The sequence below is a fragment of the Bemisia tabaci genome, chromosome 2, assembly GCF_918797505.1.
Source record: "Bemisia tabaci chromosome 2, PGI_BMITA_v3".
Taxonomy (NCBI): domain Eukaryota; kingdom Metazoa; phylum Arthropoda; class Insecta; order Hemiptera; family Aleyrodidae; genus Bemisia; species Bemisia tabaci.
Genome location: NC_092794.1, coordinates 64,216,973 through 64,232,754, shown reverse-complemented (window position 1 = coordinate 64,232,754; position 15,782 = coordinate 64,216,973). Strand labels below are relative to the sequence as shown.

The 15,782-nt window shown below is 40.1% G+C and overlaps 1 protein-coding gene across 1 annotated transcript; it reads left to right on the top strand.

Annotated features, from left to right (window-relative positions):
• The first annotated feature begins 8,691 nt into the window (after positions 1 to 8,691).
• LOC109039533 (uncharacterized) lies at positions 8,692 to 15,421 on the top strand. The gene is made up of 4 exons (XM_072296445.1): positions 8,692 to 8,743; positions 11,996 to 12,270; positions 13,051 to 13,130; positions 14,977 to 15,421. Exons 1-4 carry the CDS (start codon positions 8,692 to 8,694, stop codon positions 15,419 to 15,421), a joined length of 852 nt encoding a protein of 283 aa, XP_072152546.1.
• The last annotated feature ends 361 nt before the right edge of the window (positions 15,422 to 15,782 follow it).

Genomic DNA, 15,782 nt, shown 5'->3' with positions numbered 1-15,782 from the left:
AACACGTAAAAACAAATTGGCGAAACGCTTGCCTCAACCCCCTCCACATTTACATTTATGTAATTTACACGGCAAAATAGGGTAAGGTATTATCCCCTAAAATTGTGGTACTACCCCAATCTACCGGATGATATGGACACTTAAAATTAATTTTCGTAGTACCATAACTCAAGTTGGGTTAGTATTGCGTACATTTGCGTTAGTAACCTAATTTCTTCGGACACTACCGCAATGATAATAGGGGCCTACCACAATTCATTGGGGTGCTACCCGAATTAATTGGAAAAGTCCATATCATCCAACAGTTTGAACTTACCTCCTACCTCTTTTTTTCCGTGTATGAACGGCCCCTGAACAAGGTACGTGCTTACCATCGCAAAAGTACAACGATATCATTAGTATACGCTTATTTACATTCGACTTGTGTGAAAAAGAGTACAACTTTCCTCGTTTAGGAGTCGACATCCGAACTTCTCTTTGTATGAATTTTATTCTATGTAAGATTTTGAAGAGAAAATAGGTATGATTTTGTCTCTAGTTAAGACCTCGTCCAACGACTCATTCAGCATAAAACGAATATACTATTACTGGCTACCAATAAATATTTATTTACGATAATGATTGAACAAGAATCGATCGTGCGCTGTCCCATAAGTCCCACCGTCTGAGCTTCCCAGGAGCAAGCCACATGTAACGATAGGATGAGTTGTGAAAGACATCTTTCCTCAGATTGTGAAGTGATTTGTTCACACAGCCTCGCTTCTCCATTCAAATATGCATCGTGCAAATCAAAGCATGGCTTAAACATAGTGATTACAAAGTTACCATTTTCAAGTGTGCGAAGGGGAGTCAACCTGCTTTACCAACGACTACTTAAGCCTTGGGATGGAAAGGTGAATAGATTATCTCACAAGCAGTCTCATGTCGGCGAACATCGTCAAATGGCATTGATCTGAGAATTAATCCTCTATCATACGATGTGCTTAACTGAGAATTATAGAAAGGGAGCATAATTGATAAAGTATAGATAACGTAAACGATTTATTATAAAATTGTAAAAATTGTATCCTTTTACAATTATCTTAGTTAATTATACAAATAAGTTATGCGATATAAGCACAAATTCCTACATAGAATATCAACAATTAAACTATCAAACCACGTATCTCGGTTTGCGACGTTGTAAACTTCCTGCCAGACTTCATTTTTTGAATGAGAATCAACTCAACATCAATTTTTCAAAATTTCCGTGTTTTTTCCTCTATACAGAGAAAAATATGTAAAAATTTCAAGAAATTACACTGATTTTTTCTCCTTTAGAAAAGTAAAATGGGAGCGGAGATTTTTAAACACCGCAAACGAGATACCATGGTTCGGCAGTTTCACCGTAGATTTGTAAATTTTATTTAAAATACAAAAATTCTGATTCTCAACTATAAGCAACGTTTTTTTATTCATATATTAAAAGTTAATCTTTAATTTTTTAAACTTTTTTTTTAATTATCTGCGGAAAGATGCTCTACGGATGGATGAAGGGTTGTTGTGTCAAGAAACGGACATATTTAATTAGAATCAGGCCAACTGCATTTCAAGGCAGCACGGTTTTTCCTCCATTAAAATGTGTGTAAAATAATCAATGTTTGGTGAGGTAGCTTGCTTCACCGAAATTCGATAATTTCAATGGATTTAAATGGAGAGAAAACGGTGTTACACACTTGCAAAATCGCCACTGGCTGAAGACCCATATCGACGGTGAAACTACCAAACCACGTATCTCGGTTTGCGACGTCGCAGACTTCCTGTCATACTTTATTTTTTAAATGAAAAACTACTTAACATCCAGTCTTGAAAATTTCTGTGATTTTTCCTCTTCGTGCGGAGAAAATTCCGTGAAAATTTCAAGGAATGATATTGATTTGTTCTAAAAAAATAAAATGTGAGCGTAGATTTTTAAACACCGCAAACGAGATACGTGGTTTGGTAGTTTCACCGTCGATATTAAAGGCCTACAGTCTGAAATCTGCAAGGCTCATGAAATGCTCCGGACATCTCACACGAGCGAAGCTGGAAGCGCTAAGAAGCACAAGTTTCAGGAGCCTATCTATTATCGCCGTGGGAAAATTGCCACGAGCCACATTCCCCATCTCGCCCGGCGCACGGTGGATCAAGTCAATGGGAAAAGTCGGACAAAACCTGGAAACTTCAAAAGCTTATAACTCCATGTATACAAATTTTTGAGGTTCTAAAAGTGGCTCCATTGGTTTACTCGTGAAATTATCTTTTATAGGCACCCCTTAAAATTTAAAATGCGGCAAAATGAACATAAAAATTTGCAGTTTTAGTCAATGATTGCGTTTCCGTCCTCTCTGATTGACTCGATCCACTGTGCGGCGAGACAATGGACCTGTTGCAAACTTTTGCTTGAGCAAAAATAAGAGTTGTTTCTTGTAGATAATGCCTCAAAAATCACGATGAGCGCATCGGCAAAGTCTGAAATGCACTCATAACTTCACAATCTGCGTAAGAAATTTGCGTTTTTTTAAGCTTCCCGCTTCAAAAACGATACTACGGCACAGGTGAACATTTTGTTAGAGGAGTCGCTCCATCGTCGGCGATATTCATCATGGCCGACGCTTGCGCGCAGTTCCGCGCGTAATTCGAGGAGAGTTCAAGGTCAATCAATTCGGGCGTGGAAAATATGAACGTTAACACACCGATTGTTATCTGGTCTAATCCAGTTCAGGTGTTATCTCGTCCCATCAAACGTGTTTTGGCGGATTGGCGTCGGCCATGATGATTATTGCCGACGATGGAACGACTCCTCTTACAAAATGTTCACCTGTGCCGTAGTATCGTTTTTGAAGCGGGAAGCTCAAAAAACCGCAAATTTCTTACGCAGACTGTGAAGTTATGAGTGCATTTCAGACTTTGCTGATGCGCTCATCGTGATTTTCGAGGCATTATCTATAAGAAACAACTCTTATTTTTGCTCTAGCAAAAGTTTGCAACAGGCCCATTATACTAACGCACTCAGAATTCGCGCCTCCCATTCTTCGTGGTTTACTCGGAGCCTTAGTCAGGAACTCGGAACTGGAAGAGCATCAGTTGGACGCACTTCTTTCAAACGAAACTATGTGCATTTTGACGTGAGCCCTGTTATGCGTATATTTTTATGGGTCGCAGGGCTCGTGTCTTAGTGCACAAATTTCCGTTTGATAGAAACACGTCCAATTTTCAAACGGATTCTTCAAGAGTTCTCAACGCTTCATCAGTGGTCGCTGGACTTGTAGTGTGATGCAATCCGACTCACTGACCGCCGCATCACGTGCTGCACTGCGTTGCTCTTTCTTGTCATCTACATCCTTTTTTGACGAATTTCGTCGTTTTACTCATGAAAGAACGTAACTTTATTTCAGTGTTGCCAAATTCCCCCGAGGAAATGGTACATTACCCAGGAGAATCTCAGTCCTTTTTATTCGAAAAGTTCACTGATTTTTCTTCAGATTTCATGCAAGAATCATACCATTTTTGGATGAAAATTGCACGGATACATTTTGGTCGAGTGTATTGATTGTTTGAGTCAATTTGGCAACCTCGAATGAAGTTACGTTCCTTCTTCCGGGGGACGTCGATTTATCGAGGATAAAAGTTACGCGAGCTCGTTCTAAATTTCCCACCAAAAATCGAACGTGTCCGGAAGTTAATTTTCCATAATTTGGGAATTGCATTATAGGATTTTTTGTGGCATTAAAGTTTCTCTGGAAACGCTTCCTTCAGCGCTAAAGCCCGTCAAAGCTTCAAAGTTTTAGGTTTTTCCTCGAAAACTGCCCATGACTTTTTTTATAAAAGGTAAAATGCGAGTGCAAGTTCAGTCTTATGAATAATTGTTAGCGCACTTTTCATTTTTTGTGGTTTCAATGGTTTTGAATATGGTTCATGTGGTTTTCATGTGTATCTTTTCAAGGAAAGACGGCAGGCAAGATCTCTACATTAAAAATTGGTGTACATTTGTTGAATGTAGAGATCTTGCATACCTCCTTTCCACTACAGAGCATACCTTTGAAATCACGAAAATGAAGAAGTGACGTTACTGAGAATCACGATGCAAGGAGAACTATTTCAAATAGTATGTTTCCAATACCGTAAACGTAGTCATTATTTCAAATGTCTATCTTCATAATTTTTTAATTGCAATGTTACTACCGTCGATAATGAATGTTTGAGGTGCAATGTAGGTCCTTATTTATGTTTAACAAGATATTAATCGCTTTATGATTGAGCGAATTACCGTTAATGTACCGGTCTTTTCGTTGCGGGTAAATTAAAAAAAAACTTGCGTGAGTAGAAAATGATAACTTGTGCTCAGAGAGGATTAGACTTTAATAAGAGGGAAAGAGGGACTTTTATTTAATTTTCAAAATATAGGGAGAAAATTAAGTGGATTAAGAGTGCTGTAGTGGCCTGAAATATTTACCATACAGACCTATTATTACACCCATGTATAAGAGGTCAGATTCATGCTGTTATATTTTATCTTCGTTAAGGAGTGAGGGCGGGTGATAAATTTTAAAAATCATATTTTACGTTTCAGCACACACGGACGGATTTCATAATGACTTCATTTCTCGTTGTCTAATTCCCTCTCATATGTTTCATTTTTTTTTTAAAAATATGTATTAATTTTTTAAAGAAACAAAACTACTTAACACCCTTAAATTTTCTGTGAATTGCCCCTAGATCATAATGAAAAATTTCGAAAAAATAAAACATCCGACGGAATTAGGTGGTGTCTGAGGTAGCTTGGCGCGGGCACCGGTGAAATTCGTCCAAATGTTAAAAGATTAACCCTTTTTCCAGATGGTTCAGGCCATCCGTTAATAGTCATTCTGCATTCGAAGATTGGATATCAAATGGAATTTTCGTGCGCAAAGTTCCTTATTTTTTTACAAGACGGCATTATCTTTGTTAGTTCTGATTAAAAGAATGCAGGAAGTTAACTAGGTAGATATGAGGGTTCATTTCAAACGGAGATGCCTTCAGCTAAGGGCCAGCTATAGAAGAAAGTAGGAGGGAAAGTGAACTACACTACGCAAATAGACGCCATAGGACGAGATCCACAAGTGAAGTCAATGTTCCCATTGCAGTGGCTTCGCTACTGCAATCAAGTTTAAATCCTGCCCTGTTGCCAAGAAAGTCCCATTTTTTGGTTTTTCTGAAGCACACAAAGGCTTATAAAAATACTCTGCACCTACTGTACGTATAGATTTAAAATGAAATTACATGCTTACTAAAAGAAATTGCGTCATACACCTCTCGATTAACTTCTGGCGTGAGATACTTGAACAATTTAGGATTCAAGAACGATATTGAACAATAGAACCTTAAAGTTCGGAGGAATTGCATTATTTTTATTAATTATATGAAAGTCACCCATCAAATCACAATTACGTATAACGCACTCATATTTTCCCTCTATTATTACTTGTTACTTGAACCATGAATACATGAAAATCAGGAATAAGTCTTAAAGTGGGAACTTAAATTTCTTTGAGGATTTTCTAGCCGATATCTACTTCCCGGGGAAGCTTTGATAAAGCAGAGCACTTGCACTCTTACACACATAATGAGAAAAATTACTAACACGTACTTACCTTTCCCTTATAACTGAGATACCTGACCAGAAATCACAGGCATTCTTTATTTTTTTGTCCATGCGTGGTTGAAAAGTTGTGAATGTTGAAAGTGCTCGCCATGTAAGATGAATGAAAGACCTCGTAAGATGAGGTCAATAGCAAGAACCTATAGACCCCCGATTGAACTGCCAGGAAGATAAATAATCGGTCATTCACTGGACCGTGACGCTTCGCGCAACGATCAGTTGCGGTGGTGGTAATTAGAAGTTCCGCTGCCCCCGGAGGTGTAATGACAACAAACAGGTTTAAGTCATCTTGTTGAACTACCTCCTCATCAGCTGATCGGAGAGGCATCCATCCAGTTCAGTCATAAGTACATTGGAGCGTTGTCTGTTTTTGCAATTGCTCAGAGAAATTGCGATTCTAATTGGCTCTGGTATTTGTAATTTAGCCGTTGTGTTGTTGGGGAGACATCTGCAGACGTGTATTGACAATGAGCGGCAATAAGCAGCAAATTAAAAAAGCAGAACAAGGTCCGATCGGATTTATCGATTTCCTTCGTTCGTACCGTTTTGCATGCATGTGAAATATTTCAGTGAAAAATGTTACACGAACATTTTAAGCCATGAGATTGATTTCTTCGAGAGAGTCAAATGGTACTTCCTGAAATCATCGGCACCAGTGCATATTTCCCTCGGTTTATATTCTACATATGAATGTGCATTACGCACCATGTGTTTGTGAATGATTATGGCGGTCGTTTAAATTGCCCATATCCGCTAAGCAAAAAGCCAGTTCTTCAATGGCGTGGCAAATGCGCCTCTATAACCGACTTGCATTTTAATAGGATGTCACTCAAAATATTTCTATCCTGGACACCTTCCTCTTCGTTTCACAGACCGCAACAAGGGGCCGTATATAAATTACGTCATCCATCCAGGGAGGAGGGGGACCTGGAGGATAGTGACATGTAGGTGACAAATGATTAAGAGGAGGGGGAAGGGGGAGGGTCAGGCAACAGTGACGTCAACATATCATAGTGAGAAAGGGAGTAGATTTTAAACTTTTCTTCGCGCTCAACGTTATATTTGAGTCATTTTTGTATAGGGATCAATGTGATACACCCGTATCAAATTCGCTACAGTCCCACACCTAGGCAAATAGGGAGGGTGCGCTTGAACTTTCGCAATTTCTGAGTCTGGAGATGAATGATATGTAGGTGACAAAGAGGGAATGAGGGTCAAAAAGGTCAGGGACAACTGGTGGCTAAAAAAAAACCTCTAAAATTGGTTGAGGAAAAAAAATACCAAGATGTTTACTGCTTTGATGCAAAAAAATAATGATGATTTTTTTCCTCTACAGTCACTTGATGAACGTCTCAAGTTCCATAAGGAGAGTCATTGAAATTAGTTTTGAACATAAATTAATGAGGTGAAAGATTGAAAATCAAACGGCCTTTAACTGTACATTTTGAATTTTTAAAAAAAAGAATTCCGTACAAAGAGGACCAAATCGTCGCGCCTCTGACGTAAGGGCGTATCTCGATTTCCACTTGAGCCCTGTTCTCCATATAAATCCACGCTTTCTGGGGCTCATGTGCAAATCGAGATACGCCCTTACGTCAGAGGAGCGACGAAATTGGTCTATTTGAGTTATGACAGGCAAAATTGCGTTGCACCAATGTTGAATTTTCATTAATGATCAACGATGGACAAAACTATATTTTCTTTGGCCCCAGTCCCATTAGTGATGAAATTGGAGTAACCAACTCATATTTTGGCCGTCATTAATTGATGACACAATTATGAATGGAATGATGGTACGCGTAATTAACACATTCAAATTATATCATCTACCATTTGTCTCACACTGCCACGAACATTTAGACGTTGCCGATTTACCCCCAATAAAATATGTATTCTTAAGAACTGCGATGATTATTTTGCCTGAAATCTTCCCGATTCTCTCAAAGCGGCACACTCACTTTCCTACCCGGGTGTTTGAGTCTCTGAGTATTTACTACTTTTACAATTTCACTGCATGATCACTGATCACTGGTCAAACGCTTTTCTGTGGAACATCCGAGAAAAATTAATGTGAAACATGGACTTATATTCTTTCATTTGGCATTTCTACTTTTCTATCGTGGCGTTTAAGTCTCTGGATGATACTTTTTGTGTGATTTAATTAGTTACCCACGTAGTGCATGTTCTTTCTCAGCACATTGCGAGTCTTCAGGAACATATCGATGAGATAGATTTTTATTTAGGACACTTGGAGGGTGCAAATATTGAAGATTGAAGGTTTAAGAACAATGAGATCAAGGTCTCCGTATATTAATACAAGTCAGATGTAAGTTTCATCCAATACACTTCAGTATAAAAATTCTCAGGACCTCAGCGAAATTATTATTATTGAGGATTCAGACAAGAGAAGAACAAGAGGGAAAAAAGGAGAAGGAGCAGAAGAAAAGGACGAATATGAGTACAAAGAAGGAGAAAAAGACACATACAGAGAAGGAGACGAGGCTAGAAATAAAGACACAGAAGAAATCGAAGGGGAAGACAAAAAAGAAGAAGAGGAGGACAAATAATACGAGGAAGAAAGGGATGAAAAAGACAAAAAGAGAATGGTGAGAAAGACGACGAAGATGAAGAGGAAGGAGACGATAAAGAAGGCGAAAAAGATTACAAAGAAGAGGAATAAGAAGACAACGAGGAAAAAGACGAAGTAGGGGACGATTGATAAAACGAGGAAAATAGACGAGAACATCGCTCAATTTTTGAATAAAAAAAAAGATGAGAGCTATTTTGGTGCCCCTACGATAGGCTTTCCATACGCAATCGCGTACATTGTGTGCTCCTCACGACAGGCGTGGGACGCTGAAAGGCGTTTGGACGAATCTTATTACTCCTCACTGTTCGATCATCCCCGATTTTGCGATACGCCGTTCTCCGGCCGATTAGGTATTCTCATGACTGGATGGAAATTTTACGAGCAATTAACGTAGAATGGGAGTAGCTTTGGCATAATCACACTTACGAGGCACGTGAGCAAGATGGTAGGCGAGCTGAGTGGAGCATCGCTCGATGGTTATGCGCTCATGAGAAGTAAACCGAAAGCTTCCCAAAATGTGAAAGTGAGGCGTATGCGCAAGTGAGCTGGACATAAAACGCTAATTAATCGCATGGATTGCCCGGGCTCCATCTCATCTGCTCGGACTCGACGGTTAGGTCATAACTGTCTGCTGAAAAATCACTCCGCTTCTATGTGCTCCTTCCTGCTTTTAGAGTGATGCAAAGGAAAATTGCTCTGCATTTGCTGAGAAAATTGTTCCTGTTTTTCATCGAAAAGAATGTGAAGTTGATTTATCATTCTGGATGTAAAACAAGTGTGCAAAAACTCACAAAATGCTAAATTATCCGCTACGGCAGTTAATTTTACATCTTGGCATTATTGCTAAAGTAATCGCTGAAGCAGTTATTTCAGCATTTTGTAAGTTCTTGCACACTTTTTTTTTACACCCAGAATGTTAAATCAACTTCACTTAATCTCAGTGTACGTAATGACAAGGATTCCACGCTATACGGAAAAAAGTGTTAGGGGTCATCCCCTAAAATTAAGGGAACTATTCTTATTTGTTGAATGATATGGACATTTTTAAGTAATTTTGGTAGTTTCGCAACTCAAGTTGGGAGCAGTGCCGCAACGTTTAGGTTATATATATATGGTATGAACATGGAGCAAATTACTAAAATGACTGTTCTGTTATAATTTGAAATATTCTTGTGCGGTCTTTGTGGTGGGTTTTTGGTGGATTATTGGTGACTCACATATGGTGCCAAGATTGTGTCATCTTGGTTAAATTGACCAACAGTGACACATACGTATAAAACCAACGTGGCAGAATGGTCAGATCAAGTTGGTGCCATATTAATGTCATGCTGTTACCATGTTGGCACCAACATGGTGCTATGTCAGTACTATGTTGGTAACATCAGGATTACGTGGTCGTTTATAGCAGCGAACTCATTTCATCAACCGGAAAATTCCTGAAAACGACAAGGTGTTTCTGCCAAGTAGTAGAAAAACTGTTCGAAACAAGCAGATTACCTGATGTTCAACGAAAAATTCCTGACGTGGCTTAATTGGAATAGCTTAATAGGAAGGCTTTTACAGGAACTTTTGTCCTCTAACAGGAAATTTTTCCCGTAGCTGTTAGATGTATTCATATCTTTCAAATGTTTCGCGTTTTCGTGATTTCAAATTTTTGTGATTCAACATGGCAACAGCAGCATATATTCTTTTAGGTTTGGTGTAATGGTCACCAATTTAATACAACAAGTCAAGACTTATGTTAGTGAAATATTTTACTTTTTTATATTTTTTGTATTTATTTTATTTCATTTATTTGTCGTCGCAGCTATAAGTAAGGCATTAGCTATCCAAAAGAGACATTGAGGAGAAAGAGATGTAAACGTTGTTGTAGGTTAGGATTGAGAATATCTTCAATTTCATACTCAAGTCGACAACCGCGCATTCGATTTCATGGTTATGAAATCGAATGGCATGGTTATTGGCATCGAATGCTGCCAATATCTGATGAATAGCAATGTAAACATATTAAAGACGTCCGTGCAGCATGGACGTTCAAGCGCTTCCTCTGTTGCTAGATTTATGAGTTTTTCTTCGGAAGAAAAGTTTCCTCGGCTCGATACGAATCGAAAATCAGGTGGAACGGAGTTTGACGTCAATTTTCACTTTTCCATTTCTTCAGCTCGGTTTCAAAACAATTATTTAAGCATGTCCTTTTTGTCGAAAATATGTATATTTGGTCAGTCAGGAAGAATAACCATTCACCGGTCAACCTATAAACTGTTGTAAATTCCCGGTAGTTTCACCAGTTTTGATAATGGGTTACATGTGTAAATCTTTTGCGGTGATGTTTTCAAAAAAAGACATGCTATCGCAAATGAATGTATAGGGACATCGGTTATACAGGGTGATCCAAAAGTCCCTTCCACCCCCTCTAACTTTTTACCTAATTCAGGTAAAGATTTGAAACTTGGGGGATATTCCTAGGTCAAAGGGAGCTACTTTTTGGCCCCCCTAAAATTTTCAGGGGGTCCCCCTCGGGGGGGCAACGGCCCCCAACTTTAAATTTTCAAATGGGAAGACCCCCTTTGTGATAGCTCGTTCGAAAGAACATAAAAAAAGAAAACTTTTCGCGCAAACACGAAGTCAATATCTCAAACCGTTTCAAAATGGCGGCCGGTTAAAGTTCAAAATGGCCGAAAATTCACACCGGTTTTTTGTTGATGGATTTGCGCGAAAATCGGTATGTAGGGGTATTTTGACACGAGAAAAACGAATTTGACGTTAGATTTTCAAAAAAACCGAAATTTCCAAAATGGCCGCCGGTTAAAGTTCAAAATGACCAAAAATTGATTTTTTTATAAATCTAAGTTCAAATTTGTTTATCTTATGCCAATATACTCTCAAATTCCAAGTTTTAGGCAAATCCATCAGGAAAAAACCGAGGTGACAATTTTCGGCCATTTTAAACTTTAACCGGCGGCCATTTTGGAAATTTTGGTTTTTTTGAAAATCTAACGTCAAATTCGTTTTTCTCGTGTCAAAATACCCCTACATACCGATTTTCGCGCAAATTCATCAACAAATAACCGGTGTGAATTTTCGGCCATTTTGAACTTTAACCAGCCGCCATTTTGAAACGGTTTGAGATATTGACTTCGTGTTTGCGCGAAAAGTTTTCTTTTTTTATGCTCTTTCGAACGAGCTATCACAAAGGGGGTCTTCCCATTTGAAAATTTAAAGTTGGGGGCCGTTGCCCCCCCGAGGGGGGCCCCCCTGAAAATTTTAGGGGGGCCAAAAAGTAGCTCCCTTTGACCTAGGAATATCCCCCAAGTTTCAAATCTTTACCTGAATTAGGTAAAAAGTTAGAGGGGGTGGAAGGGACTTTTGGATCACCCTGTATAGATCAATCTGCGATGTCTCGAGTTTTCGATATATCGCGGACTTTGAAATTGCCCGTCAGACTTGCAAATAATTTCAACTTTAGCATGATACTTTGTGAAACCGAGTCTTTTTTTTTATTGGCTCGCCGAATCTTTTTTCATTGGTGATTTGTATGTACTCGATGCTTGAGATCTTGACAAATCGGGCTATTTCCTAGTCGTCGGTAGAGGAAAAGGACTTATTTTTCTTTCTCAAGAAGGTCGTAAGTGACACTCGGTTTTCCATTTAATGTTTATCCAGTCAAGACTTTCAGTCTATTCCCTTCGATGTTATCCACTCCTTTACTCTTCTTACCCTCCTAATTTTAAAATGTTTTGTTGTAGCAGGTTTGAGTGCCGCTTGTTTGGGGGAGGAGATGGCCCTGTTCGTGTTGAACGCGGACGCAGTTACAAGTCAACCAGGGCCTAGGTCCGCGCAGACCCGCTTCAAACGACAGTCAACTATCTCCTATCAGGTCAACCATTTCGCCGTGCAGGACCAGGAGCCTCATGAGGCCCGAGGAGCAAACCCCACGGTCGCCCCTCGGCCGGGATACGGGGGTAGGGGAGCCCGCCAGCTCAGCCCTAAATTCCCCACTACCCTCCTCCAAACACAACAGGTACTATAAAAAACCCTCAGACGTTGATCTTTAGGTTAGACCTTTAGATTCAGAGTATCGCCAGCTCTCTAAGAGCGAATCATTCTTCCCCCTGAATGCAATTTCCTCACGTTCACAGATGGGGGCAAAATGCGCTTAAAACTATATAGGTTTCCTCTCTACGATACACAACAATATAACAAATTATATAGCGGGTAACAAGGCTAATTTTCACGAATAAAACCAAAACGTTTCGGCTGAAAACTCAGCATTCCTCAGTTGGATAAAACATTAAAAAAATGGTAAAACTCTGAGTTTTTAGCCGAAACGTCTCGATTTTATTCGTGAAAATTAGCCCTGTTACCCGCTGTATAATTTGTTTGCTTGTTGTGTATCTTGTCTCGGGCTGCAGAGCGTGCATATCATATCTCATTTTCTACAATTCTTCACTCCAACAGTCGCATGATCTTATTACTTTTTGCGGATCTATGATCTGTATCAGTATGTGTAATCATGAAAACACGATTCTGTGACAAGCGTAACCCATTAAAATATGGCTAGCATTGTAGAACACGTGGCTAATTTTTTGGCATTAATAATATAATGTATTATATTTTTAGAATCGTAATGACATTTTTTAAACAAATGACTTGATTCAACACGAGATTTTCACATCTTACGCTACCCAATGCAATGATAATTATCTTTAGGTTTAGTGCCCCAAACTAAAGGAATAGTTCGCATAAGAACAATTTACTCAATTTACCGTCTATTTTTTCATATTTTCCATATGTTTACCAGCGAGCACCCACTGACTACCTAGATTACGGTGCGCAACAATATTCATCTGGTCCTGACGCGCTACAACAACAATATTTTGGGTGAGTAATTTTTTGTCATTTTCAAAATCGAGTAAATTAATCCCGTAATTAACGTGTACTTTTTGCATTCCCTGAGTGGGCTCATAGTAAAATATACAGCATTATTCCGAGGCAGAACACAGTGCGGCCGGCGTACGTAAATTAATGCCTGCAATGCTGTAGGAATACTTCACGCATTGCGCCAAACAGAGCGGTCGGCGTAAAGCCCATATTAGCGCCTACAAGACTGCATGAATACTTCCCGCATTGCGCCAACCGCAGTGCAGTCGATCAGTTGGCGTGAAACGCAGATTAGCGCATACAAAACTGGATGAATGCTGTAGGACTGCGTACGCGCGTTATCATTCTTACTTTCTGTTCCAGTTTTTACCACAATTAAAGGAAAAATATATTTCCTCATTATATAACTATTCAGAAACACGGATGCATGGTATTTAATTTTTTTTTTTTTGTTACATTAAAAGAAAATAAAACGAACGGAAACATTGTGTATACATTTTCGATACTTTAATTTGAGATCATTTTAAATTCGCGGAAACTTTTCAGACAAACTGTGTGTAGATCTTTAAAAGAATATATTAAAAATAAAACATAAAAGTGGTACATAACGTTGCAATCAGAGATTAAAATACGCTTTCTTTCGGATGCACCCGTCGGATTTTGAATCCAATCATCTCTTAAAAGACTTGGACATGGTTTTTCTGCGATTTTTTAAGTTTTTGTCAGTGGTTGGCGGCCACTTGGCAGCCACAGGCCCCTTGTTCCCTTTTTAAATGTGTATGAAAGCTCTCCGGGCTATTCGTGCTGCGAGGACTATCCATCGAAGAGAGACGTGTCCATACGCGAGGAGGGAATGAACAGTCTTCCGTGATGTAGTTATCTACCACAAACCACCAAAGTTGCCCGATTATCGCTTCCTCTTTGAATATTGAATATTCGCCCAAACATGTGAGTTCTCAGTACCAGAAAAATTCGCGCAATCCAAAAAGATAAGAAAGGGGGCATTCGCGCAATCCTATCGCAGCCGCATTAAGATTAGATTTACTTAAAATAATTAATATCTCAATTTTTTCAAAAACTGCACTTATGCGCCTTGTCTTTCAAGCCCCTCGTACGTTAATATGGCTTAGGTCAGAAAATGCGCACCTCTTCATTGCGACGTTGCAAACCACTTCTGTCGTTTTATTGTTCCATATTTTTGTTTTGCTTTTAAAGAAAATTAGTTGCGATTTAATGGACCACTAGACATGGTACGAAGGTAAGCATTCTGATACATGTTTCTTAACCAAAATTCAACGTAGAACACGACTCATGCAACAAAAATTACATAAATTGATTCCTAACCAAGATATTGATGTTTCTTGGCGCGTGAATTCAAACCTCCCGCTCATGAAAACACAATGGTCTACGTGCGTCAGATTGCAAACTGAACGTTACCGTGGCAGCCCCTGCAATTCGAAAATATGGCAACCTCAATCTTGACGCTTTGGCTCAGCTACAGCAAATTGTTTATACTTTGAACAATGAAGGGTGGGAAACGAACAATCTTTGATCGAGGAGCCTGCCAAAACCGTTGCAGCGCGCGATTTGACTCAAGTGGAGAATTGTGCTCCTCGTGACTGGGCAATTCAAATTTCCCAAAATCAATGTAAAATTAAAACGTTAATATCTTAGTCAGGAGTAGGTTTCAGCAATTTTTGATGCGAGAATCGTGTTGTACGCGGAAGTCTGGTTTAGAAACATGTATCAGAATGCTTAACTTCGTACCTTGTATAGTGGCCCATTTAAATTTTCTGTGAATCTTTTTGGCGTAGTTGACCAATGACCCATTGTTTTGAAATTGCAGGAGCCTAGCCCAATTCGCAGCTGAACAGCAAGGCGGCGTGCCGGCCGAAGAACCAGCCCAACCCCAGCCACCAACGACAACCCTCTCGCCGGAGACTCAAGAGAATATCCGGGCACAGCAGGAGTACAAGGACCGGCACATCAAGGAGCAAGAGCGGCTGGCCCTCGGGGTGCGCCGCCCGGCGCCGGGCCCCGCGCCCGGAGGCCAGGCCCCGGCGGGGCCCTTCGACGACGGGCCCAACCCGACGATCCAGTTCGTCTCGGCCGGTGGGGCGCCCCTCATCCAGCCCCAGCAGCAGTTCGCCCAATACGACTACGCTCAGGACGCCACCGGGAGCGACGCCCAGTACTACCCGGCCCCCGCCCCCGCTCCGGGCCCTGGAAGGCCGCTTTTCACCAGTGCTGAGAATTCCGGCAAGTCGACTTTTACCAAGAGGTTAGGCTAATTCCAACTGACGATCGACCTTCGACCGCCACCATGCACCGTAATGTCGGCGGCGCCTGTGGGCCAAATTGGGGGAGGCTTTTGATGTGAGTAGACCAGAAGGCAAGGGACGAGCAATCTGATACATGAGTCTCAACCAAAATGTCAACGATAATTCCTGAAATTTACTCTTAACCAAGATAAAGATCTTTTCCTATCCATAAATTCAAACTTCCCGCTCATGGAAAAATGGCTCACTTTTTGGAGCTGAGGAAATCCCTCTTAAAAGCGGAAGATACGTCCTAAAATTCTCTCGAGGATTCTAGTGCGATATCTAGTGCAAGGATTTCATTGGCTGACTGTCATTTTTCAGATGCACGTTC

What these genes read in the sequence shown, in the direction of transcription:
- LOC109039533 (XM_072296445.1), top strand. Translation starts at nt 8,692, where the DNA reads ATGGTAGGCGAGCTGAGTGGAGCATCGCTCGATGGTTATGCGCTCATG. An exon ending in TGGTTATGCGCTCATGAGAA is followed by an intron (nt 8,744 to 11,995) that starts GTAAACCGAAAG and finishes GTTTTGTTGTAG; the next exon opens with CAGGTTTGAGTGCCGCTTGT. An exon ending in CTACAACAACAATATTTTGG is followed by an intron (nt 13,131 to 14,976) that starts GTGAGTAATTTT and finishes TTGAAATTGCAG; the next exon opens with GAGCCTAGCCCAATTCGCAG.